At 38.7% G+C, this 27,480-nt stretch overlaps 1 protein-coding gene across 5 annotated transcripts in view; it reads right to left on the reverse strand.

Moving 5' to 3' along the window:
• Positions 1-27,480, reverse strand: part of ELMO1 (engulfment and cell motility 1) — a 303,457-nt gene that overhangs the window by 176,098 nt on the left and 99,879 nt on the right. For all 5 annotated transcript variants that reach the window (XM_071429658.1, XM_071429656.1, XM_071429657.1 and 2 more), the window contains 6 exons: positions 22,327-22,426; positions 15,486-15,637; positions 14,535-14,613; positions 10,799-10,849; positions 9,246-9,368; positions 7,778-7,909 (listed from right to left, as the gene is read on the reverse strand). In XM_071429658.1, coding sequence (XP_071285759.1) covers positions 7,778-7,909; positions 9,246-9,368; positions 10,799-10,849; positions 14,535-14,613; positions 15,486-15,637; positions 22,327-22,426 — 637 coding nt within the window. The remainder of the gene's footprint in view (positions 1-7,777; positions 7,910-9,245; positions 9,369-10,798; positions 10,850-14,534; positions 14,614-15,485; positions 15,638-22,326; positions 22,427-27,480) is intronic.

A 27,480-nucleotide genomic window follows, 5' to 3' on the forward strand; every position in this document is an offset into this window, starting at 1 on the left:
ACAAAAGCTCAGCAAAACAAAATCTGTTCAGAGTTGGGTTTTTTCCACAGCAACAAGTGATTTCACAAGTTTTGAAATAGTAGATAGAGAAAAAGAGGGTTGTAGGAGTAGGAAGAGTGGAGGTGGATGGAAAACTACTAATAGCTTTCAGTAGTACAGACAATCTGTCATCTATGCTGTTCTGCCGTTAAGCCAGTGATTAAATCTTATCAATCTAAAATTTAAAAAGGATCAGGTCTAAATTTTAAAAGGATCAGATCTAGTTTGACACATATGCAGCATTGTTCTAAAAATGTTCCTCTGCCACTGCCAAAGCCAACAGGAAAATCTAAATGTAAGGATTCATTGCTTTTATTATAGTCAAAAAGCTTTCCCAAAGGATAAAAACCTACAATCACTGCAGATCATCTACCAAAAGAAATAACAGGGAGATGAGAACTAAATAGCTGCAGACAGCAGCTCACAGTCTTTGGGATGAGTTTTTCAGCATTTTAGACCAGTTCCAGATTTCAGTCTCAAATCACAAAATCTCAGCTTTCTGTTCAGGGCTTTCATGGTCCTACAACTCATAACATTGTAAGACTTCAAATATTCAGGCCTTCCTTTTTTTTAGGAAGAAAAGGGATGACCATCTTTGGCTCTTCAACAAGAATAGCTAAGTAAATGCATCACATGGTGTTTGCTTCTGTCCATCTCCCTCTCACCCACTCTCCTAGGAAAATTTTATCCTCCCTAGCCAGGCAAACTGGCACCGTTAATCCAGATGACCAGCTGGAACAAGGGGGCTTCAGAGATCCAGCTGTCATTTGTAACTCCATAGAATTTAAGGACTAGTCATACTCCTGCAGGGTTTGCCATCCCAACTCCATCCCAGTGTTGCCCTGTGTTAACCTTTTAGAGCCCAACTCAACTGTGGATGAGTGGTAGTCAACTTTAGACTGCCACTCATCCACACCATGCAAATTACCTAGAATTATGCACTGCCATTTCACTGCAGGACTTCACTTTGACTCTTTATTTTCTGCTAATAAAGGGTGAATGACCATCACACAACAACCTAATTCTTTATCTACTCACTTTCTATCACTGCAAATCTGAACATTTTTTGAATATGCACACATCATCACCAGTAAACCTGAGACTCAAATCTTTAGTCAAATAATTTATCATGAATAGTAGGCTTCAGTATATCAACAGTTGAAGTTAAATTGTTCAAAACTAGGTTGCAACTATTTCACAGCCTAGAATGACAAGCAAAAGGTAGCACCCTATCTTTAGAAAAAAAAATAATCAAACTGTGGTTGAACTATTCAAGTCAGAACCCCACACCTAATGGCAACAAAAAAAAAAAAAAAAAAAAAAAGAAGGAAAACATTTTGCCTATAGATAAGTTAAGAGGTGGTAAGAGGTGGGGCTGATTGTGCTGACTATTATTACAATGGCCAACACTTCCTATTTCTAGGTACTGTTCCTAGTTTTTAATGTCTTGGACAGCATTTATTAGTCAAGTGAAATTTTCACACTGAGACAAAGATGAATATTTGGTCCATGTGCTTAAACCTAGTCCATACATTTCTGAAAATAAAACACAGGGAAAATGCAATTTGTGTCTGTCTTTAGAAAGTCCTGACAACTTTCAGTGCAAAAGTTAGAAATGGCTGAGCAGGCTTCATACTGATGGAGGAGCAAACAGGGTGAGAGGAGGAGGTGGAGAGAGGGACACTAGGGAAAATCCAGAGGAGAGCCACCTCACAAGGAAGGAGTGAGGATGTAAAAAAGGAAATTCAGGGAGAATGAATGAATGAATGAATGAATGAATGAATGAATGAATGAATGAATGAATGAATGAATGAATGACGATGAGTGATCAGACATGCTGGAAGGAGATAGATCCAGCTGGATATCAAAATGGAACAAAGAGCCCAAGGGGACTGGGAACTCAAAACCAAAGACTAGGGAAAGAAATTGAGAGAGAAAGGCCAGAGAAGCTAAGAAGTTGGAAAGCAAGGTATGATAGTACAGCACAGGGAACCTCCAAACTACCAAAGCTCAGTGAATAAACCCAGAAACAGCCTAAAGACAGAGTTAGCAAAACACAGAAAGGAGGTGTGGTGTGTCAGCCTTGGCAGCAGCCATGCACACACCCAACTGCTCACCTACTCCCCTCTTCAACAGAGCAAGGGTGGGAAAAGGATGGAAAAGCTCACTGGGCAAGATAAGGATGGAGACTTTTCCATCACAGGCAAAACAGAATTGACTTCTGTAAAGTCAATTCAATTTGCTGCCAATTAAAACAGATTTGAAAAGTGAAAACAAACACTAAAACAACACCTTTCCCCCATGTTTTCCCAAAGCTTAAACTTAATCCTTCACTCTCAAATCCTGGGGCACGGCATAGAGGCAGGGACACAGAATGCCATGAAAATGTCAGAGGGGGAAAAGAAGCTCCCAAGTGAGCACAAGGAAATCACACACACCAGAGCTCTACTAGGTAGGTTGAAGAGGACAGCAATTAAAGGCTGGAGTCATTTGAGTTTGTGCCTCTTGCAGGTAATGATTACAAGGTGTTAATTACATTATTCCAAATTATTTTCCCAATAACCTCCTTTCTGCAGAGTCAAGGGACTCCATCTGGGAAATATATCAGGATGTCAAGGAGGTTACTGTGGACAGTCAGCTAATGAGCTATTCTGAGACAATGAGAAGCACCACAGAAGAACCTATGAGAAAACTCTCAGTTCTTATCTTCAAAGTGCTACTTGGATACTGTGCTGTACAACAAGGGATTTTTGAAAAAGATAAAGATAAAAGACCTAAGATAAAGTAGATTAAAGATAAGTAGCTTAAGATAAAATTGAGTAGCTGCTCATCTGGGACATAAAGAAAAGAAAAAATACAAGTCTGAAAGAAATCTTAGAAGCTCCTCAGGCCTATATTTTGCCTAAGGCTAACTCTCAAATGTTTTTGAAGCTTCTTTCCAAAACTTTTTGGACAAACCCTCCAAATTAGCACTGCTGGTGCTGCTTCTCCTTATATTAGAAAGTTTTTGCAATGTCTAACAAATCAACTATGTGGCCATTTAAGTCATCCATCTAATTATTCATGTCTTACTTACTTTGTTCTAAGCAACCTTGGTTGCTGGTGGTTTTTTTCTTTCACACAGTCCTCACGTGCTTTGTTTCCTGGACCCACCATTGTGAAATATATAAAATGTAACATAACATTGATAATAATGAAAATACATTCATTATTTTCATAATGAACTGACCTCAGTCTTTAAAGTTGTGGCAAATTTTGTCTCCACCATTGCAATTAAAAATCTCTACTAAAAAGGAATTGCCATCACTGCCTTTTACCTTACATATGGCCTCCTCCCTCTCAGCATTGGCACACACACTTGAGATTTCCACAGCATTTAGGCTGATTGGCTAAAAAGGCAATCTTTTTAAGTCAACTCTTCTAAGACATCTTCCTCATCACTGCAGGAGCTTCACCCTCTGCACACAACCTGCATTCAGTCAGTCCACAAGCCACTGCAGAGTTTACTGAAATAATATAATGTTCTATATAATGTCTAAGAAATGCAAAAAATGGCCTCAACAGTTCATATGTTCTGAAAATATCTTTCCAGATAGATCCTAGCTAAACATTCAACTTTTTTTGTGTCTACATTACACAGTCTCTCTTATCTTTTCCCACAGACAAGATACTTGCCTGCAGATGAAAGTCTTGCCAGGGGTCCTAAATGAACACCATTGCTCTTTGTATGACTGCGTAAAATAACATTATTTCTGTTTCTGTAATCCAAATTCTGTAATTTGTGAATGACATGGTGATTCTTCCATCACTGCTTCACATATTTGTTTCATCAGATTTCTTCAGCATATGTTAACTTTCTTAGGCCACCACCACAAATATCCCAAAAGTCAAGTCTGTGCCTGATTTTTAAAGAACACCCCACCATTCTCAACTTCCCTTTAAATTGTCACCTTCTATCAGACAGTTCCTTACTGATTTCATATTTCCTTCATTAATCCACATTTAATTTTGCTACACTAGCAAATTCCAGTATAGCACAGCAAAATTATGAAATAACTCACTTTCTGTGTTGGCTTTTTTCATTTACACAAACCATTTATATTTAATTGAAGAAAATCAAAACAAAACAAACAACAAAAATCCTCAGAAGCTCTACACACTGAAAACTTGAGAAAAACCATTATAGGATGAGATTATTAGAGTTGTTTTTTCCAATATGTTAAGTTTCTTATCATTTGTTCAGAGCTGCCTATAAACAAACACATTCATTTCAACATCTCAATGAAGTAGTGTTGTTTAAAGAAGTATGATGAAAATATACAGGATTATGAGGTTTCTTGTAACTATTTTCCACCTCAATTATAGGAATTAAGCTTACTCAAGTACAAGGGGGAGTATTGAGGCTATTTGTCAATTGTGCAATTGACTCAGAAAATAATAAATAATTCAGTAGGGTGGAGTGCATCCCAGATTTCCTAATTGGGTCATTTTTGTTGCATTCATCAGCATTTTAATAAATCTCACAACTGTCTCATCCGAAAATTTCTTTACTTGGTCATCACAACCATCTGGTGAGGTCCTGTGGTTGCTTTAGCTGAATGAAGGTTTCTAACTATGCAGTTTTACAAATTACATTGTAAGCTTCTGAAACGACTTTGTCTCTTTTTCACATTACATTTGTAGTGGGGCAAGGCTTTTTGATGTGGCTGAGAAAAATAAACAGAATTCTTGCATTTCCCATACAGAAGGAGAACAAGCAGTCTAGGAACAACTTAATAGCCAGACATGGTTTTACTCTCTCCCTTGAAATGAATATTTAATCAGGTCAAGAAATTGGCTTCCTGACCATCAGCACCAGTGGAATGATGACAGCATTCCAAGTCAGACTCCTGTTTGACAGGTTTCTTGTGCCTCACAGCTGAGGCAGAGGGGAGACAAACCTCACACTGTTCAGTTCATGATCAGTTTGCTAATGTAACTCTACCTGCAGCTGATGAAAGCACTGAAGACATTTTATTGAAAAGAAGCAGATGGGGTGAAGGCAGCTGGGAGTCAGAACACTGCCCATGTATGAGGCTGAGGATGAGCAGCCAGGTTTCACAAGGGGTCCTGCTCCCTTTCCCAGCCCTGTGGGGAAGGTAATACTCCTCTTCAGCTGTTAAAAAAAGTTGCACCTGCAGTGTCACCTGGACTCTTAGCTCAAAGTAAAGCTTCTGCACAAAAGTAGAATAACTCTCCTCACAGTTCACTGTTGTTGACATTTTTATTATTTGTACTTTGCCTCACCATACTGCTAATAGAATAACCTGCCTCCCATTAGGGCTCTAGCTATGGTGTTTCTTTCACTGCTTCCTTTCACATACTGCTTCTTATCTCCCACTATGGTTTTCTACATTTTCTTCACTGCTTTAATCCCAGTTTCCATTTCCTCCTAAACATTGCTCCCCATCCCCTTTTGAAAGGCTATCATAATCAAATTGTAAACAGTGCTGCAGTTACCCTTGACAACTGCCAGAGTGTTTTCAGTAGGCTTCCCAATGAACAGCTCAAATGGGAGTAATGAAGCTGAGGGATGAGTCAACAAAAATAAACAACCTCACACTGAGCTTCAAAGGCTGCTTCAAAGCACTAGTTTTGCTATCATGCTTGCAACTCCAAAATGCCAAGTTCCTCCGTTCTCGTCTATTTACTTGATTACTCCTTACAGATACAAGAGCACTGATCCAGTGGTAATTTTTTCCTCATTCACCAGTAATGAAAACAGCTATCAGAACACAGAAAAGCTCTACCCAGTTCCTTTGTGGTTTTGGGAGAATTGAGCCCTATACCACAGAGCTGGGCAGAGCACTCAAACTGCACAGCAAGCTCCAGTTTGCACCAAGAGCGCTGAAAACCTCTCTGTCTGTAACTGTGGCTACTGTACAATATTCAGTGTATGTCTGCTAGGCCAATAGGACAGTAATGGATCACAGGAGATATGAAGCATACCATTTTACCTAAGGAGAAAGAAAACTGCATACTAACCTAGAGTAAGCAATAAATCAAGATATTAATTCACTGTACATGTGCACACTCTGTTTCCAGAGGGGGAAAAATACACTTTATTAGTTACTATAAATGTGTGCAACAGTTTACCCAGATCATGCTCTGCTCCCCAACAGGGTTTAAGGCAAGCCCAGAACTCCACCTGATTAAGTCAGAGTACAAGAGATTCTGCATCCCCTACTCACAGACTGAAGGACTAAGCAAATAAAACACAAGGTCCTATAAGTGACTCCACAGAGTCATATCTCAGATTTATTGTGTTCATAAGTCCATATTACTGCTAATACACTACAGTGACTTTGCAGGGCTGTCAGAGATCCGTTAGGCAATGCCTGTTCATCCAGGATATCATTAAAAGTTAGATTCTAATGGTAACATGTCATGCAAAACTGCATGCTCAAACTTCAGGTAGTTTTTTCTTCCAGCTAGAATCATGGAATTGTTTAGGTTGGAAAAGACCTCTGAGATAATTGATTCCAACTGTGCTATGATCACCACTAATTTATGTCTCTAAGAGGCACATCCACACATCTTTCAAACATCTCCAGGGTCCATGACTCAATCACTTCCTTGGGCAGCCTTCTCTAGTGATTGACAACCCTTTCCATGAAGAAATTTTATGGAGTATACAATCTAAAACTATCTTGTCCTGTAACTTGTTACTTGGGAGACGAGACTGACCCCCACAGGGCTACTACACTCCTTCCATGCAGTTGTAGGGAGCAATGAGGTCTCTCTTGAGCCTGCTTTTCTACAGGCTCAACACCCCCTGCTACCTCAGCTGCTCCTCACCAGCCTTGTGCTCCAGACCCTTCACACCTGCTTTGTTACCCTTCTCTGAACAAATTCCAGAACCTCAGTCTCTTTCTTACTGAGCACAATACTCAAGGTGTGGCCTCACCAGTGCCAAGTACAGGGGCACAATCACTGCCCTGCTCCTGATGGCCACACTATTGCTGATACAGGCCAGGATGCCGTTGGCCTTCTTGGCCATCTGGGCACATGCTGGCTCATGTTCAGCTGCTGTTGACCAACAATCCCAGGTTCTTTTCCTCTGAGCAGTCTTCCAGACACACTTCCCCAGGTATGGATCATTGCATGGGGTTGCAGGACCCAACACTTTTACTTAACCTCATACAGTTGGCCTCAGTTATGGTCCACACACTCCAGGAATTTCCTAGATGTTTTCTCTCTCCTGTATCATATTTCCAGCTGACAGCTGGTAAGTCCTAAGTACCCCATGAGAACAAGGGTTAGAGATCTTGAAACTTGTCCCAGATGCTTGTAGAATATTTTGCCTGCTTCTTTATCCTGGTTGAATGGCCTTTAACAGATTCCCACCATGAAATCTGCCTCATTGACCTTCTTCCTGGTCCTTACCCATAAAGACTCAATCCTATTGTCACCATTACCAAGCTCAGGGCTGTCAAAACCCTCCCTAACGTACAGGGCTACTCCACTACCTCTACTTCCTTGCCTATCCCATGTAAAGAATTTATAGTCTCCATTCCAGCACCTTGGCTTCTGCTAAAGCTGTCACTTGGAGTTAGCAGGGTTTCTGGGGAAGGGGTGGAAAGTTATTCCCTTTTAGGAAATAGACAGAAGACCAAGTAAGGGAAGAGACTAATGAAAAGATGTACTATAATGGATGCATGCACCCACTTTCAGTGGATTATCACACAAAAATACTCACAATAAATCCAAGTTTTTTATAGTCTCGAGTGTACATAGATTTCCGTTTCTCCATGCTGCCACTGCTGTTGTTAGGTTCAGACTCAGCATCAAATGCAATTCTTCTGAGTTCAAATATGATATCCCGCTGAGCCTATGTTTAAACAAGGTTAAAAAATTGGTTAAAATAACTGATCTGTCACTTAATTAAACAATACCAAAAAAGGTGTTTCAAAACACGGTGTTACTGCCCACTGTCCAAAGCTTATGTGTCTAAATTCCCTACTTCATACTTGGACAGTCAGCAAGAATGACCTCGTGGTTCCCACTTTCAAAAGTCCTCACAGTTATGAGATTCACACATGGGTACTTAAGTGTTGACTTCCAGAAGCAGGACCCATGTTAGCAAGGCCTCTGACTACACAGTTTTGACCACAGAAGCCAAGAGATCACACACATTTCAAATTAAACTGGTGATTAAGCTGGTACTTAAGCACCTTGCTGGATGAACACAAAACGACTCAGCACTCTGCATTCATTTTGGTAACTATCCATTTTTGCTACTGCAGAAATGGGCATGAGCGGAATTACTGCAGCTGGAAATGTCTCAAGACAGGGATAATCACCCTACTAGCAATATTAACAACACTGTGTTAGTCACTCTTTATGGAGAGATGCACTAATTTACTGCATGTACATTCCCAAGAGTCAAACTTTTCCATCTCAAACTTAGGAAGCATAAAATCCTACAGCATGATGTTACTTATGTTTACAACTATCTCACTCTCCCACCTTCTCTTCTCCAAGCTATTAGCAAGTCTTAAGATAACTTCAGCTTAAAAATGAAATCAGGTTCCTCCTTGTACAGGGCCTAAATGAAGGCCACAAAAAGATTAAAGAAACAAAACACATAATCCCTATGGCTCATTGACCCTATATTTAAATCTCTTGAATATCTTAGGACAGTGTCACTTTTTGCACAATGAACAATATCAAAGTCAATGTCTCCCACACTGAGCAATAAACAAATGAAGTACTTTATAGATTCCCAGTAACAAAACCAGGGTTTATTGTTATACAATTTAATTTTAACTCTAGCATGCCAGACAGTTTTCATGCAAACATTTAATTTAGCTCTACAGAAGTACTTCTAGGAAGGACCATACACCTCTAGTGCTTCAGAGAAGGGCACATAGGAGACAAATGCTGGACAGCTGCTCAGAGTTTCTGCTCAGGAAGACAGAAAATTCAGTTCATGGAACTATATGATAAGGAGAACTACTTGGCCATTTTGTACTTTTGCACAAGGAATGAAATACCTAATGCATCTTCTTACAACCAAAAAACATAACCCAACTTCACAGACAGAGAAAATGAATGACTTATGTAAATATTCCTAACAAGTGTTTTTTTCCTCCATGAAGAGCTTTAGGTACATCAGTGAGGAGTTGTTGTCTTCCTGCTAAGACCAGATGATGCCAGATGCTTACTTGGTCTTGTGGATCCATTTTTGTCATCATTCTGTCTTCCAGAAGATTAAAGGTAAGGACTTGCAGAACATATAGCTGGTGTGCCATTTCATTATTGATGGCCCTCTGTGCCCTGATAACATGCTGCAAAGAAAGAGAGGCAGGCTTTGGTGAATCAGAAAACTGCAGTGCGTGCAGTCAGGGGTTTCCATTCCTAAGTATGTGCTTGCTATGCAATAGTGTATCTATACTTCAGAAATGAAAAAAACCAAACCCAAACAACCAAGAAAACCTCAAACCCACCCCCACCCGTGAAAATCAAACCAGTACTAGCACTACTGATTCAGATGCTGTTTAAACAACTTAAGGAGACAGGACTTTACACTTTATAGGGTCTGTGCATTTACTGAGAAGTAGCATTAAAAAAACCAGTGCTGAGTAGTCACTTCAAAGAAAAACTAATTCCATCCCAATAGCTTTAGAGCTCTGTAATTTATTTATTTATTTTCCAATAGATTATATTAAGAAATATTTAAAAGAATAGCTGTCTGAGCAGAAAAGTATTCAGGCTGCAAACACAGCCAGAGAATACAGTGAATAGAATAGCAGGGTTCAACAGGGAGTCAGCATCACACCACAATCCTGCCTCTACCATACAACTCCAATCTGTATGAGGAAGACTGCTTAGAAATACATTAGTATATGATGCCCTATACATGCAGAATGATCCCATTCAAAAAGCAAACACAAAACTGATGGACAATTTAAAAATCCCTGGTGTGCCAAAAACACCAAGTAGTTTTATATGGGAAACAGAAAACAGACCCAGACCTCTAAACACAGCAAAGGACATAAGGAAAAAGTCATCAAGTGGGAGATGGATATGTCAACAGAGGTTGTACAGTTCCAGAGAATAAAAGAATCTGTCTGCAAAAGGCACTGCAGCATTTTATGACAATAAATAAACAATAATTATCCTTATGATTGTTCCAAATTTTTAAAGAACTCAACCAGTGTAAAAGCAGGCCTTCTGAAATAAATCTGAGGGTTTATATGCATCAGTGAAATTAGGATAGCAAATGAGAAAGTGTGAGGAGGAGTTTGTTGTTTGGTTCATTTTACTCTCACTACAGAGAAAGATTTTCCCTCATTCCATTGAAGAAGCAACCTACTCAAACATCAAAGGCAGAATCCCTGATTTTCCATAATAGCAGATGCAGGTCTTGGATATTATATTCATTAACTATTTCATTAGCTTTAATTCATGCTTCTTGTGTGCAAGTCATGATGAATTGTGTCAATCAAGACAGAATAATCAAAAGAACCAAAAAACACAGGGGGTATTTAATACTGTATTTTCATGAAGAAACCACAATTTCTGACTGGGAAATAAAAAAATAACCCTTCCAAAAAGCAGTTTTGAACCCATTCAAACCTTATCTTCTATATTACAAGGCTTAAAAACATATCAAAATACAAAGGCAATTAAAACGTATTAAGACCTATGGACACCAAAAATGGAGTCACCTTTTCTCTCTCCTACTCAACAGTAACATTGACAACCACATACTTACAGTTAAGATGATGGAACGAAGCTGCTTTTGTGCCAAAATGTTTGCCATTTCCTGATTTAGTAAAAAAAAAAAAAAAAAATTTAAAATGGCAGAAGCATTTTAAATGTCATAGCTAGAAAAACACACTGGCTCAAAAGGTCTTACATTTATGCATTGTTACTCATAAATGAAAGGAAGTAGCGTATCAGCATTAGGAATGTATGTGTGATTTGGGGTTGACGAAGTCAAAATTCCATGAGAAGAGAGACCAAGATAGTTAAAAGTACATCATAAGTTTTGGAGATCCAAAACCCACGGTGAAAGACTTCAGAAGAGACCTCTGTGGGTTGAAAAGAGTATTTACATGCTTGTTCAAGCACAACCTTCCCCCATAAACAATACAGAAGGAAGCATCGACTGGAAGCCAGCCAGAACTTTAAAACAAGATGTCAAATAAAATGTTTATTTACTTTGATATTTCAGCTGTTTTAAAATCAAGTGTTCTAACTTCCATTCAATAAATCAGCCTACAACTCAGTACTGTTTCATTATAACAAATGATCATTCTCCCCTGTATTTTAGTAGCAATGTTGACATTGCTCCACTCTTTTGTTTTAAATTAACTTGCCTTTCTAGACCTGTCTGAAATCACTGTCGAGGTTAATATGATTTTTCTTTAATGCTTAAGCAGCTGATCCCAGCTGTCCCTGCTGCAAACTGTCCTACATATTTTACACTTACCAAGTATAAGAATCTAATCTTAACCATACCTACAAGAGCATCCCCTATTTTTAAGTTCCATGAGCTTTTCCATCAGTATAAAAATGTGTGTATATGTGTGTGTACGCCTGCACACGCAGTGCATTCCTGCTGAACTTTGTGAGAGCTCAAGAGTAATGTAGAATAGATACTAGTCACTTTTATATATTAAAAAAAAATCCCCTAGAAAACAGAAAAACTGAGACTGTAACATTAAACATATGAAGGATGGATGACTAAAACACACCTGCAGAAACAGTGTAAATAAAACAAATGTTAGGCAAGAACTTGCTCAGAAAAAGAAAATAATTCTTATTGTGAGATGGGAGGCAGTTGGAGATGTTGAACTCTTTTCCTTGTACCAGGTAAAGGGTGCTGCAACAGAACATGGCAATGATAAAGAAGGAGCAAGGGACCAAAGACAAGAGAAACTCAGCTTCAGGTTTTGAGCCTTTTCTGGCTGCTCAAGATTCAATTGCACATAACAGCAAAGGAGCAAAGGAATGGATGATATAGATGGTTCCATCTCTTCCAGAAATGTGCAACTGAGCTGTAGGGGGAGTGCCAGGCACATGATACACTCCAATGTTGCTTGGAACAGACTGGCTGGAATTTTGTCAAACTATGTACCCACTGCCAAAAGATTAACAGGTACAGAATATAAGATGGTATTTCTGCATTCAATGCAAAGAAAATAATAAAAAGAAAACTCTTCTAATTACTTTTTAGAAGACTATCAAATTGTTACTTCTTTCTTATAGCTATCATTTAAAAAGCTGTTATCGAGATACTGTTTTTTTGGTCACTGGACTAAAATTGATTGAAGTAACAAGCATTCAAAATACCAATTATTGCATCAAAATTAACTTTGTCTCCAAAAAGGCTATATTAGCAGCTAATAAGCTGCCTCTTCTAATATAAGTCCTGTCCTAGCTGATGAGAACAAGAATTATCTGACCAAATTTGCCATCTCATTTCCCATAGCAACATCTCTGCAAAAAATGCAGACAAATGCCAAAGAAGTGTTTCAAACATTCATAATATCATTTCAATGCTCAGAGTCTCAGTCTCTTTCCCAATAGACTTTTTTATTTTCTTTTTTTATTAATAACCTAGGTTTCTCTAGATGATTTGGTCCTTGACAGGGGCAGAAGAAGCAAAGCAACCAGGGAGTCCTCATTAAAAAGAAAAATCTTGGACTTCTTGGGTTTTGCATTACAGAAACAGAGAGACGGGGAAAAAAAAAAAAGTGAGGGGAAAGAATTCAGACAGCAGTGCCAATTTAAATCCCTTCCTTAATTGCAGAGCAGCCATCCACATCATGCTTGTAAGTCGGCAGCAGAGAGGGTGCCAAAGTTCCCAGAATCATATGAGTTTTGGTGCAGCTTCTCACTTCTAACAATATTAAGTACTGAGGGCTGAACATTAACTTTTGAGTGCCCATCACCAGATAATTGCATGAGATTTCATCACCTAGGTTCATTGTCTTAGAAAGACAGAGTTCAGTAGGTGCCATCTGTTAATGCTATTTGGAAGGCAATGGACACCTACCTTCTCTATTGTATGGTTTACTAATTAACCACAAGACAGACATAAAGAGAAACCAAACACATTCTGACTGCACATTCTGGGTTATTAAAGGCTGAGGAAAAATTTCTGCAAGTGTCAGAGCTATTATCCTTCAAAGCCAAAGCAGATCATTATCTCCTGATGATGATAAACTCCATGACTAACAGTTCTGTGTCACAGCAGCAGGTACTACAGGTGAAGTCTGTCTGGCTCACTGCCAGCCCCACTAGGTGGTTGCACTGTTGGCAAGACACAGTTTTGCTTGCTGGCAATACACTGTGTTACTGTCATTCCAGGAACACATGCCCACTGATTAATACTAAAATCTTATCTACATCTGACACTGTTCCTCCACTTCAAATATGACAAGGCATACTTCTCACAGAAACACAGCAGCAACTATTCACAAATGCAAAAAAGCAAAATATTTGGGTTTCTTACAAGGATCTATTATAAACTCATGTCAAAATTGAAAGAGAAGTTTTTCTTCTAATTTTTGGTTATTAGGTGCCTTCTTGCCTTATTTATAGACGACTGTATTGGAGGAAGAAGGAAAAAAGAAGGAGTGAGGGGTGGAAGAGCCTTTTTTCCCTAATTAAACCATGGTTTACTTTTCCCTGTTTGAAATGTTAAAAATATTTTTAAGAACAAGAAATGAAACAGAAAAATACCAACTAAACCCCCTGAAAAACCCTCATTAGGGCTTTGATGTTTGTTTAAACAGTCACCAGCATTTAAAAATGTAAATAAATCTAAGGAAAGTCCTTGTCATTACTGATCAGCAACTCTCAGTGAACTTGTTCTGGACAGTAACAGTATGTCATCACAAGAATTATCATCACTGTTCCTGGTGACAAAAATGTTAAATAAATAAATGCCTAAATCTGTTTTGACACAGGCTAGTAACTTCATAGACATGGATAAAACTTCGCTATTTCATAACACTTCACATTCCATCCCTATTAACATCAAGTAGCAATCTTGAAATATTTTCTGATATCTGGCACTAAAATAACACACTATAAAAGTCATGAAATGCTTACATGGCAAGATATTTTTGTTTTCAAAAGAAACACACTTCTTAATAAAAAATCTGGGGGGAAAACATTCTACCAAAAAACAGCCTGGGTTTACAAGCTGTGCTGGCAAAGAGTTCAGTACAATAAATACTACAGTCAGCCACAGTCAATATGGTTCATATGAGGTCACAGGGAACTACAAAAGCATGGAAGAATGCTTAATCCCTCCTAACACTGGTGCAAGATGGAGGTAGTTCCATAAAAACGAATTATATCCCAGCATGAATAAACAGAACAAGCTTCAGTTTGAATTAAGTGCAGGAAAAGTGTGATGGGACAACTGCAGGTATGAATATATGAAGCACTTTTTCTCCCAAAGATGCATAGGTATACAACCCCCATCAACTTACCTGCCTCTTGTCATCTGGTGCTTTAAGGAAGAGTGCATTTATTACCGCAATGGTGTACGTCTGGATTTCTTGGTCTGTCCTGTTTGGAACAATGTTGGAGATGTGAGAGAAGAACACAAATGCACATGAGCTGTAGAAATTGATCTTCAAGCTGCATTTCAGCAGGTAGAAGAGGAGGAGCTGTTTGCACTTCATGTTAACCATGTAAGTTAGGTGACCAAGGTTGTCATGACCTGGCTTTCTTTATTATTGAGAGAGAGATGATGTCCGGAAGGGAGCCTCAGAAATCAAAAAAGGTGGAATGAACAACTCCTTGAACTGCCATTGACCCTCCACGGATCATAGCAAGAGTCTCATAACCAGTTTCTGTCAGGTGCACAACAGCTGGAGATAGGAAGAGGAATCTTCCCTAAAGGCTTTTGGAAATGAACCTGCTGATATTAAAGCTTTTCAGGTGCATTGAAAATGTCCCAGGTGGGAGACAAGCATAACTATGCACAGTAGGTTATTCTATGCTACAAGAGGCAGCTTCCATCCATTTAAGCACTTCACATTACTATTTAAGAGAAAGCCCTTCCCTTTTCAAATATACATTCAGCAAAAGTTGAGCAATCTTTGTCTTACACACATCCCAGAGTCTGTAATAAAACAACCCCATCTGTATGCTAATTAAGGATTTCATTACCACAGGGTGCTCTTCTCGTCATTCCCCACTTTCAACTACATAGGTAGCTTATGGAAAAACAAACAAAACAAAATCAAAAAAGCCCTAAAACCTAATGACCAGGCAACTCCAGAAATACTGCTACCAGTTATGCAGTCACTTGTAGTGGAGTCAGGAATCATAAAGGAGGTTGCTGGTCTTTATAGTACTGGTTTTTCTCCAGATGTTGTGCTATTTTAAGGGGAAAAAAATATCCACCATATCAAGCAGTAGTCAAAGCCACTCACCCCTGCAGATGTGGGATCAGCTGCCCAATTGTGATCTCCTGTGCTACCTTCTGGTACAGGTCATGGCTATTGAGCACCATCGATTCCAGGATTGCCAGCGACCGTTGCAAGATAGAGATGTCCGAGGCAAATTTGTTCACATAGCTCGCTATCTGCAAACACAATCATTCAGAGAATTTGCATCTTGTCATCAAGACAGGGAAAGGTAAGAAAAAAACCTGTCAGCGTGGTTCAGAAAGGCATTAGATAAAAGGCAGTCTTGTCCACATGCCAGATATCAGTGAATACCTAAAAATGGTCAACCAGGCACAGCATATACCATGAAAGAACACAGTGGCACGGGGTCTACAGCTGGCACAAGTCATCAAAGGTTATTGTCAATATTCACATGACTGAAATGTATGCTTCATCATTACATTACAAACATGAAAAATCAGCATTAAAAAATTCAACAATTCTATTTTTGTGTAGAAAACTTTGGAAAAAACAAGGAAACTAGTTCTCATTTTCTCCAGAAAAGAAATTGGACAGGCTAAAAATATCTAGGCTTAAGGCAAATGTTTCAAAAGAGAAACTTTTAATCTAGCTTTCTGGAAAAACACAATCTAGAAAAACATGCCTTTTTCTTCTGCTTGGTGTTACCAATAATGCTGAAAGCTCTTTCCAGGTTACCAATTAAAACTCTGTTGATGATCATGACAACTGGTTCCATAACCCTGTCTAGAGTCCAGCTTTTCATTAATAACCTTCCCTTTTACTGCAAACTGCCACAAGCAAATGGCACATTAATTAAAACCAAGTTTGACCTCTGCTATTTTGCAGTGTGGCAATGACAAGCTGCACACTCATCTGCAGAGTCAACACAGCTGTGCAGTGAGATGTGGCAACACACGTTCTCCAGCATGCTGCCCAGCCCATGTACCCAGTTTCCTGGGAAGAAACCTGCTTTCTGCTGAAGCAGAAAGCAAGAACTGCAGGGGTTTTCCTCAAGTACTCTAACACCAGCACAGTCAAAATGAAAGGCACCCAAGAAAGTACAGACTGAAGTGTACTCTGACCACAGTTACTTGCTCTCTACAGCCAAGTAACAGACTACAGTGGCCCTGTCTCAAGTCTGATATGTTCCTTCCAGAAAATTTCACACATCTCTTCAGTATTCCTGCTACAAGCCGGTACTCTAATCATAACTACTGTTTCCAATTCTGGATGCTTGCTGAGACCTAAGAATTGTTTCCCTTTAGGAGGAAGAAAGGCCTGCCCTATGCTTGGAAAAGCTGTCCAGCTGCCTGTAAAACTCACATTAAAATGTTGACACATGGACAATGGTATTGTTCGGCACTTATGACATCTTAAGTAGTACTGAAGGAGCAAAACACCCAACTTTGGCTGGAGACAAGAAAGAAAGAGGGGCAGATTTTTCTTTTTCTAATCTATTACAGCACTTTAGCTTTTTGCTGTTTGCTCTGCTACTTGGTTTGCATTACCACAGCAGGAACATCCTACACCAAATGAAAGTCAATTCAGAGAATATACATTTACTTTGCTTTCTGTAAAGAACCAAACCATGAATGCATAGAAAACAGGAGGAGACAGGCAACTCGATTAGCCTTTTTCTATTTTGGGCTATTGGTATCTTCTTCCAGCAAGTCCTGAGCCAAATAATATTTACAATAGTATACAAAGCACAGTGTGCTTTTTAGAGCAACATTCTGTGTGTCCAAAGCACTGTGCTACCCCACTTCTGTTAGTGGCAATCCAGATGTGTTTTGATGCATTGCAGCCAGAGCTGCCAGATCTCCACAGGGCCCACGACAGGGGCAGTGTATGCACACAGCAACTCTGCACTGCTCACACATTGAACCAAGCACCCCTGGATGCTTCAGTTTTCAGGCATCCATGGATTGCTCGTGCAGGAGGAAAACCATGTGTCCAGACTGTGTCCCAAACTGCCAGATTTCTGTCACCTCTTTAGGAGCCCTGACATTTATGAATTATTCTTGGTGCAGCAGCTCCTTTGGGTGGCAGTTAATGCTTCACTGGGATATAACATTTTCATACCAGAGACCTGCAGAAATGTAACAGTATAGATAACTGGAACCTTCATCTAGGAAAGGCTGCCTTAGCCTCATTTATTCTCCTGACCTTGGACCATAACATCTTTTAATCATCAACACAAACACAAGGTATAAAGTTGTCGTGTGTGTTTAAAAAGATGAATCACATTGAATATAGATGCAAAACATCTGCTGGGTAACTTGCATGTCAAGCTGTGTGTATTCATAACCACCTTGCTAAAGCATGAAGTCTGGCCAGAAATAATAGGCTTGTCTACCTTGAAAAATAAGTCATGTAAGTTCCAGGGAGAACAAAACTGCATTAAAACAAAATTCTATTCCCACACTTGAAGTTCTGGATGTGGAAAAAAAAAAGAGGGCCTTCTTGAGAAGAGACAGGAATCAACAGAAGTTCAAATCTGTGTTATTGCTGTTTTCTCTTTAATAAGCACCACACACAGAAAGGGCTTTCAACATCCAAAAATAATCCTGCATTCACTTATCAAAAATTCCGATTATTAAAATAATGCAAGCTCAGCAAAATACTACATTTTTTTCAGAAAGAAGCAACTTGATTGCTTTGCACTTCCATGTGAAAACCGGTCACATGGGTGTGTCTCATTAAGGATAATATTATTTCTTCAGCAAAATACCTGTAACCTTAAAATCTGCATATATAGCCACACACAAAAGAAGAATCTGGGTGCTTAACTTCCTTTCAATTTCAAGGGAAATTGGAAATCAGACCGTGAATTTACACATTCATGCTCCTTTGAAATAGGAGCTAAATATGTAAACTGAGAATAGATGAAAAACCTATAGCAAACTGAACTACATCATCTGAGCTCTCCTCCTGGTTCAGCTTTGCTAAGGCAAAAGAGAGAATTCAAAAGTTAAACAAAAAGTTGTTATATAGTACTACTACTACTACTTATTATTATTATTACTACTATGCAAAAGCTGCACCAGAAAAAGAACACATGGGGGAAAAAAACAGTGAAAGAAACAGATATGATTTTCATTATGCATGTTCATTAGTTATTTGCCTGCACTATCCTGCTGTCAGAAATGTACAAAAAAATCTGTCCAAGTTGTGGTCTCTGTTAAGATTCAGTGCATAGTAAAATTTTAAAGGGTGCATATAATTTTAAAGTAAGGAACTAGAGCTTAGAGCTGCACTTGACTACAGAAAGAACAACTGACAGTTGTGACATACAGAAATACTTCTCTGGCTGCTACCCTGTTTTCTGCACAATATATTTTAGAAGGTAGAGTAAACAATTTGTCAACACTAAGGCTCTGTATCATACACTTATGAATCAGCAATTATATAATTAATTTTTAAGGATTTTTAAGATATTTTTAAAAAATATCTTAAACAATACTACAAACTTCATTACTCCTCTTGTAGGAACTAAAGATGGAAGTACCAAATTTGTGTAGTGCATTTTTGTCACGGTTTAGGAATGTTATTTGCCTGTTTAGTGCCCCCATTGAACACCCCAAACAATGCATCACTAGCTCACTCCCCTGTGCTTTCTGTGGCAGGCCTGAGGAGAATTGAAGGCACTGAAGCTAAACATCATGGGTTGAGATAAGAACAATTTACTGGAAACAGCAATGAAGCACAAAAAAGAACAGTAACAGTAATACTATCAATAACAGAGGGCACGAGAGAGATGAACGCTTAACCTGCGAATGCTTGCAACGTGGAAACCCAGAATACCTGAACCACTGCCATGCTACCCCGACCCAGAAGGAATCCCTTCCCCTGACCCCAGAAAATGATTTGAGGTGGTATAGTATAACCTCTGTGTCCTAGCCATGCCCACTCCTGGATACTGCAAAATTTAACCCTGTCCTGGCCAGAAACAGGACAATTTTGATAACCAATCATCACGACTTTTTCTAAGAACTTGGAATCCAAAACCTTTAAGCAGTCATGGAATCTGGAAATGAGCTCTATATCATCATAAGCAAGAAAAAGGCCTTGAGAGAACTTTGCTTATCATAAGGAAGCTTTTCCAATGATGCTATTTTCCCTTAAAATAAGGAACAAAGTACTCCTTGAAAGCAACAATCTTACTTGCTGCACTTGGAATAGCAGTCTTTAGGTACCCAAAGGATGGGAGAGAGTCTGCTTCCAACACCAAGCACTTATTCATTAGAAGCAGTCAGGGGTTCCCTTTGAGGTCTCATTCAGCTTCTATATTTTTAAGTTTAAAAACTCTCCAGAAAAAAATCAGACTAATTCAACCCCATTCAAGTTTAGCTTTCATTTAGCATGAAGGACAGCTTTAAAAGGCAGAAGCACTTGACTGCAAGTTTCCCCTCAGCAGAAACTTATCAACTCCCTTATCCATCCCCTCAGTCACTTGAGCAAGCCCATCAAGCACCTCAAGTGGCCTGTCAAAAGCCAACGTCAGAGAAGCTAGTGAGGATGAAGTTGTAGATTGCTGCCACAGAGATGAGACATGGTCCAAAGGTGCTCTGCTAGGTTTGTCCCATGCCCACACTGCACCACTGAGGGCTCTGCCTTTCTGGTTTCCAACTGCACGCAGATCAGAACAGTCCTGAGCCTCTTTCCTCAACCTCTGTCATTCTCTGGCCCCCTGTTTCTCTTCTAACTCTCTGTGATCTAATGAGAAGTTTGAACAGAGAAATGAGAGAGATGAGAAACCTTGCCCCAGGGAAAGAAGAAAACCTCTGTTTCCCAGAGATGGATTAAGAGAACTTTTGCTTTCATGCTAGAACAGCTCATCCTTAAAACAGCACCCCAAAAGTTGCCATGGCCCATGAAAGCAACTGTGGGAAAGCTGTAAAGCATGAGAGGGATTTCACACTGCAAACAGATTTCCCTTGCCCAGGTGGCTGATTCACTGAAGCCACAAGAGAACTTTTCCTGTGGAGATGTCTCCACAGCATGGCAAGAGAGACTCCTCTCTCTAAAAGAACCGAAGAAAGACTATTTAGAGGTGGTAAACTGATGAAAGTCCCAGATTTTGTCTCTTTACATTGTCAGTGGGAAAGAAAAGAGGGTGTGAGGGGAGAAGTGTTCTGAAGGCTTTATTCTGATTCTTATTATTCTTTCTTTTACTTCTGTTAATAAAGTTTTCTTCATGCCCTTTAAAGCTTTGAGCTTGCTTTGTTCTCCTCCTAATTCTTATCTCACAGTAGAAAATGAGTAAATAATTCTAGTAGGTGCATTGGCATTTGTCCAGCATTAGACCCACCACATTCCCCCATCATTCTCCTTGGTCCCTGTCTTGCTCCATAGTTTTACTTCTGGTTTCACCTGCCAGTTTTGGTTTATATAGGTACTTTGTGAAAATGCTTTTGTTTTGTCTTTTGGTTGTTTTGGTTTTGTTTTTTTTTTTTACTTGGGTCATTATCCTAGGAAGCCAAAGCCTATAGAAGTGCTTGACAGAAGAGACCGAGCCATTAACAAGGGGAACACAACAATTTCTTCTATTGTTACAATACAGTCTGCAAGGCAAAAGTTGGACAAAGACATTTGTTTTGAGCCAATAACAAAGTAAATGCTCTAAACTAATTAGAAAGTTTCTTCATGTGCTCCATAGTAGGCTCCCCTAGAAAGCAAGGCATTCTGGACTTTGTGTCTCCTGCAGTCAGTTAAAAGCAGTTGTAGAATTTTCTTTGTCATTAGAAGGTAACAACAATTGTCACCACAATCTACCTGGACTGTGAAATTGGAAAAGAAATTTAAACACCAGACCAAACACCAGATCAGTTACACTATTTTTTTTCTTAAAAACCAGACCAAAACTGAGGTTTAGTATCTAAAGTATCTAATGCTTTTTTTTTTCCTAGTTGATCCTAGTTGATTTACTTTTGGCAACAAAAGTAAATTTCTGCTTTCCTTTGATGGTAGCAATTTTCTAACGAAATTTAAAGGCCCTTGCTCTGACACACTGCTAAAATGAAGGTTTATTTGCCACAGGTTATATTCATTTAATTAATGCTTCTGATATTATTTTAGTGAAGTAACTGATATCTTTTGAACCTGTTCAAATACACTTTAAGTTATGATAAATTCAATCAGGTTTGAAAATTCTTTGTAAAGAATTATGTGGTTTTGGGATTTTTCTTCCCCAGTAAATGAAAAGTGTTGAATCAGTAACAAAAACTTTTTCTGAAGTCCTGTAAATGTCTGTACCTAAAGAGTACTACCATGTTTCTGCTGCTTTTGTGCATCTCTGACATGTAAGTAAAGAAGAATATGTTGCAAATCATGAACAGATATTTTTCAAAACCACATACCACAACTGCAAGATTCAGAGGGGCAAAGTTCAGCTTGATTAACTCAGATATCATCCTAATTTCAAATTGTAAACTAACTCATTTCTCTTCTTCCAATGCCCCAGAGGAAACATTTCAGTGCTGGGCCTTTTTCCTAGAAATATGGCATTACTCATTTTAGTTTACATTGTATCAAAATACTAATTTTTTTTGCTTTAACTGTATTTTATCTGCACAGGGAGGTCACAATGTAATTGAATAAGCAATTTCTCATTTAACAAGCCTAATACTGTGTTGATTCCAATTCACTCCAACTGATTTCCACAGAAGTTGAACCAGATTCTGCAGTACATTTATAGTTTGAAACAGCACTTTAATCCCATTTTCATGTACCTTTTTTTAACCAACAACCTAAATAATGTACCTGGGAAAAAAACAAAGAAGGAAAAAAAGAAACAAACCCAAATCACAACTCACCTCGAATATTTAAACTGATATAGAACAGATAGCATTGATTCCAAATTTACCTTTTTAATGAATGCCACAGAGAATGTATCCCACGATACAATCCCATGATCCATCAGCTCAACAAATGCAGTCAGTGTAAAGGACAACATATCTCCAAAGCTGCAAGAGACAGGAGTCATGACACATTTACCAGTAATGCAGCAGGGCAATGACCGAGGGAATAAAGCAGCAGGGAGCTTTCAGAAAGGCAGGAAAATGAAGCCAATTATGGACTAAGAGGTAGCAGAAGAGCAAGAGAGGCCGTGCTATAGGTAGTCTCCAAAACAATTTAGCATGGATAACAAGAATAGTCTACTGGAGGAAAGCAGTTGTAAGAGAAGAAGTAATTCCTAGGCGAACACTGCATGCAATGCTCAAAAAAAAAAAAAAAAATCAGTCCAAATTAAACTTCTCTCATATATTCAGAGATTTAGATCTAACAGAGGAAAGACGTGAACTTTTTCCTTAGCACTTATGAAATCCTCCTAATTGAAGGCCATGTTGAGGTGTCACATTTTGGTACCTCTGCACCAAGCAAATTGGTGGGAAGTTACAGCATGGTTTATTCTTTCTCTTACAATGAAGCAAATATATTTTAAAAATGCACCAGAAGAGATTATATATCTTGAACAGTTTTCTAACAGTTAATGCCTTGATTTCTTTCTTTAAACCTGGAGATGCATCTCTTTTACTCTATCTATGAGCAACCAAATTGCAAAGTGTGCAGTTCAAATTATTTAGGTTTTGCAGGCCACTACCCTGCATTTTACACCTGTAAATTTGAAATTCGACACATCTTTGAATGAACTCAAGTAAATTCAAAACGAGTTTAAACTCATCAGGGATAATATGACTAGATGCATGGGAACTTTTCATGTTAAACCACAACTTTTAAAGATTAGCTTCATTTCTATACATACTCAGGGCACCAAACAGTCAGCAGCCACAAGGATTTCAGTGAAGCCCTTCCATGAAGTAACTACTCAGTACAAACAGCAGTGCAGAGATCCTGAAAGGGAATTACCTTCTAGGGCATGTCAATCTGCCTGCAAGGTACTCTGACAGTAAACTATTAAAAAGCAAAGTTATACAATCAAACAGCATGAAAAGTCCCAGTGATTTTAATACAGCAGCTTACACCTAATAAAAAGAATAAAAAGAACCTCTGTCAGATTGAAACTGCAAAACTTAGCATGTTGAAAACCTGAGTCCAAAAGTAGAGCCATAGTTAATCAATGTAATTAATTGGTGTTCTTTGATCTGTGGTTTATCCTACTGTCCTGCATGAACCCAACACAAAAAAGTGAACATCCACTCAGATGCAAGACATTTACAGCAATACAGAGGCATAAGGCAGACAAATCAGCTTCAATGCAATGATTCCTGTAGCTGGATTTGGTTTAATCAGCCATTTAGTGATATCTGATGGCAAGATGCAGCCTTTAATGGCCTCTTCATTTAAGAAAGGACATGTTGCCAAAACTCTTGAGATTCCCTCCACCAAAAATACCCCTGCCGTTCCTGACATTTTGTGAGTAAAACCCAAAAAAACACAAAAACACCTTTCCCTTCAGTAATTTCAGGTATGCACAGTTGCTCTGATTACTTACAACAAAATGGAAAACCTACACCAAAGAGCAAACAAGAAAAACTATGTCTCTAAAAATCCACTGTAACTTGGCAGGGAATACTTTCTTCAGCAAAAAAATGGTCTAGAAGTTCTGAGTTTTGTTTTGAGGGGCAGAGGATGCTCTGTTGCCTTTTTTTCTTGTCATAGCTGGTTTGTTTGTTTGGGGTTTCTTTAATATTGCAAATCATTTAAGAAGCACATTAGATTTAAAATGTCACCATTAGCATTCCAAATAACCAAGGATTTCATATTAAGATGACAATAAGACTCTGAAGGAAATTTAATCAGCTCTGGTCCTGTCACATTCCCCAATTAATTCTTTTTGCATAATATAGTTATTTATGAACCCACAAATAAAACAGCAACCCCAGGAAAGGCTTTCTTCTAAAAGCTTGTAGCAAATCCTAATGCATTTTCATGACAGAATACTTCTACAAATACAAGGAATACTAATATTATAAATATTAATATTATTATTAATTAAAATTAAATAACTTTCAAATATTTAATTTAAAAGGTAGGCCATATAGGTTGAAAAGTAGATAAAAATCTCTTCCAGTGTTAAACTAAGCACATAATCTGGCAGAGATAAATTTTCTCATCTATTGTTTTAAAATTTTGTCAGTTAACCTGTATTTAGTATATGAATGCTCTTCAATAAACAAATTGTACATGGAAACTAATCCCATCACCAAAAGGTAAAGTTTAGAGGGCTTACTTAAACTGCATTAAGCCTGTGCATGGATATTCATCTTCAGAACAGCAGTGGCTGGAATGTAATGGGATCAAACTAACCTGGATTCACCAGTCTCATTAAGTCTTTTCATCAAAACTATTGATCAATCCCACCAGATTAATACTGATTTATCCATGCTCTTCCACAGCTCTGGGGAATAAACTGGGCTAATGGAGCTGACAATTCTGGTTTGAATGTACAAACTTAGTTTTAGTAGATCTGACAGTGATACAACCATTTGGGATCCAGAAGGTGAAAGCGCTTTTCAACTGAAGATGTTCAGACACCTCATCGGATGTCACCCCGGTGACTCTGCTTCAAATAATTAATGACTGAAGAAGTGCAACACTGGGACTAATCAAGCAGCAAGAAATAGTTCAGCTCTATTTTTATGCAGCACCACACATAGACACTGTGTTCTTCTAAAATATATGGCTGTACACATGCACCTGCCCACGCACTGATACACCAAGTGCCAATGCAAAAGTCAAAAGCCAGGCTTAAGGGATAAGCATTAGGAGCAGCACAGCTAAAGATGAAAGCAATCTGCAGGGTAACTAGGGCAAGATAAGGATTAAAGCATCTGCAGGGGGAGGGGAAGGGTGTTGATTCATTGTTAAGTGGTTAAACACAAGCAGATAGGTAGAAATAGACTTTCAAGTAATCCGCTTCCAAACACACACACACACAGACACACTCACACTATTAAGAGCAGCAGACAGAGGCTAGAAATTTCAAGGTAATCAAAGCTGGTTTATAAAATTAGCAATCTTTTAAAAAAAAAAGGTAGGAGCTGTTTAACTCTGTAAGGGTTTTGATCATAGAAAAAGTCCAAAAAATAATGGCCTCTTTCTTCATAAAATATTAGAATTTTATAGAATTCTACAATAATTTTAGAATAATCCATAGCTAAGGCACAACAGTTCTGTAACTATCAAACTCTTGCTGCTCTGGCTAAATTACTTAATAGTTTGAGGACAATTCCTAATGAAGATACTTTTTAATGCAGCAAGAGGGGAAAAATGATCAGAAAGATGCACTGTGTAATTGCAATTTCATATCTCATTAATGCTGACATCTTAATAACCTTTGCTCTCAGGCAAGCTACTTCTACAAGTCCTCCTGAATGCTGCTCTGGCTCTTGGATGCCTTACATTGGGACAACGGATGAAATTTCACTGTTCTTTGCTGACTCTCCTCTTCTAACCCCCACTGTGAGAGCTGGACATGAGGCATCTCCTCACCCACAGCAGGTCCTGGCAAAAGCCTGCTAGGCAGCAGAAAGCTGAGGTTTGCAATGCCATCAGCTATCCCAGCATGAGACATTCCAGTGGATGGCCATGCTCTAATACAGCCTGTGGGTCCACAACCTCTCTGAAAAACCTGCCTGAAGATTAAGGCAACAGCTGCTTTCTGCATCTCTAGGCTTTAGAGAAATGCCAGGTCAAACCTGTTAATTTAAATTCCTAAGAATTCTCTGTATTCTTACCTTAGGAAACTGTGAAGGAAAAAAACCAAACCCAAACCATTCCACACATTCTGATACTAGTTTTTCTTTCCTGAAAATAAAAATGATAGGAATGTGCCTGTGATCCTGATTACCACACCTGTCTCTCACACGCCTTCCTAGTATCATTTCTACAGGCTAAACCATCTTTTTATCCTGTGTGCTTATTTTGAAAGATGCCTAGAGCAACTTGGATTTTCAAAATAAATTAATGGCAATTTAGCACCTAAATCCCCTAGATGTTTTTAAAAAAGAAATTTAAAAAATCTCAGTCCATGTTTTACACACATAACTAAATGGACATTTTATCACTGTTACAGAGGGAAAAATACTTGGCTGCTCAAATGATTATGTAAATCAAAATAATTAGTCAGGCTCAACTGTCATCAGGTAAAAAACAAAAGAATACAAGCTTTTACCAAGCTCATGTTTTATATGAAAAATACCTTTGTGTAGTGGAATCTGGAAATTAATTTGCAACCAGCAACAGAGCCACCAGCCCACTGGGACTAGAAGCCAAAGAATGCACACGTTTACACAAATCACTTTCATGGGCAAAACAGAACCAAAGCTGAGCTCTAATTTTGCAAGGGAAAGCAGCAAAGAAACAATTTAATTGGACAGGAGGTAAAAGGAGAGTAGCAGCCTACTACTAAATGCAGGAGTGGTTAACTAAGTCCCTTATCTGGGCTCACAGCCCAATACTGGGCAGCTGAAAGGCCTGACATCACTGAGGTCAACATCAAAGAGTAAGAACAGCTTTTTAAATTGGAGCTGTCAAGGATAAATGGCCATGAATAAATTTAAACAGGGGAACAGAATATATCTAATCATCAGAAGACAAGAGCTCTGGAAAAGCCATGGGGCCAGAATCCAACTAAGTCTAAAACGAAGACTGATGATGTAGCAGGATGCTTTGCCAGCACAGTGTGAACTTTATATTGCTATGGCTCCTCTTCACTGCTTCTGCACTGCCCTGTTTCTTCAAGCAACCTTTCCAAGGGTAAAACTGCAAAATCAAAGCAGGAGCAATTCACACATACTTGGTACTTAGTGCAGATGAAAATGATGGAACAATCTGTGTAGTAGCTGCCCCTATTTTTCTAGATGATTACAGAAAATACACTTAACTGCTACACAGCAATTGACACAGATTTTTTCTTTTTCATTGTGCTGGCTAAGCACTACCGAAATATTTCTTTGTGGTACAGTTTCACTGCATCATTAAAAGGGGTCAGACTTACTGATTTCAAATCCCTTGCATTCCAAGAACAAGAAATAGCTTTGTAACCCTAGTATCA

This window comes from Agelaius tricolor, unplaced genomic scaffold (genome assembly GCF_023055355.1).
Source record: "Agelaius tricolor isolate 1412-34295 unplaced genomic scaffold, bAgeTri1.0.p SCAF_6, whole genome shotgun sequence".
NCBI classification, from domain to species: domain Eukaryota; kingdom Metazoa; phylum Chordata; class Aves; order Passeriformes; family Icteridae; genus Agelaius; species Agelaius tricolor.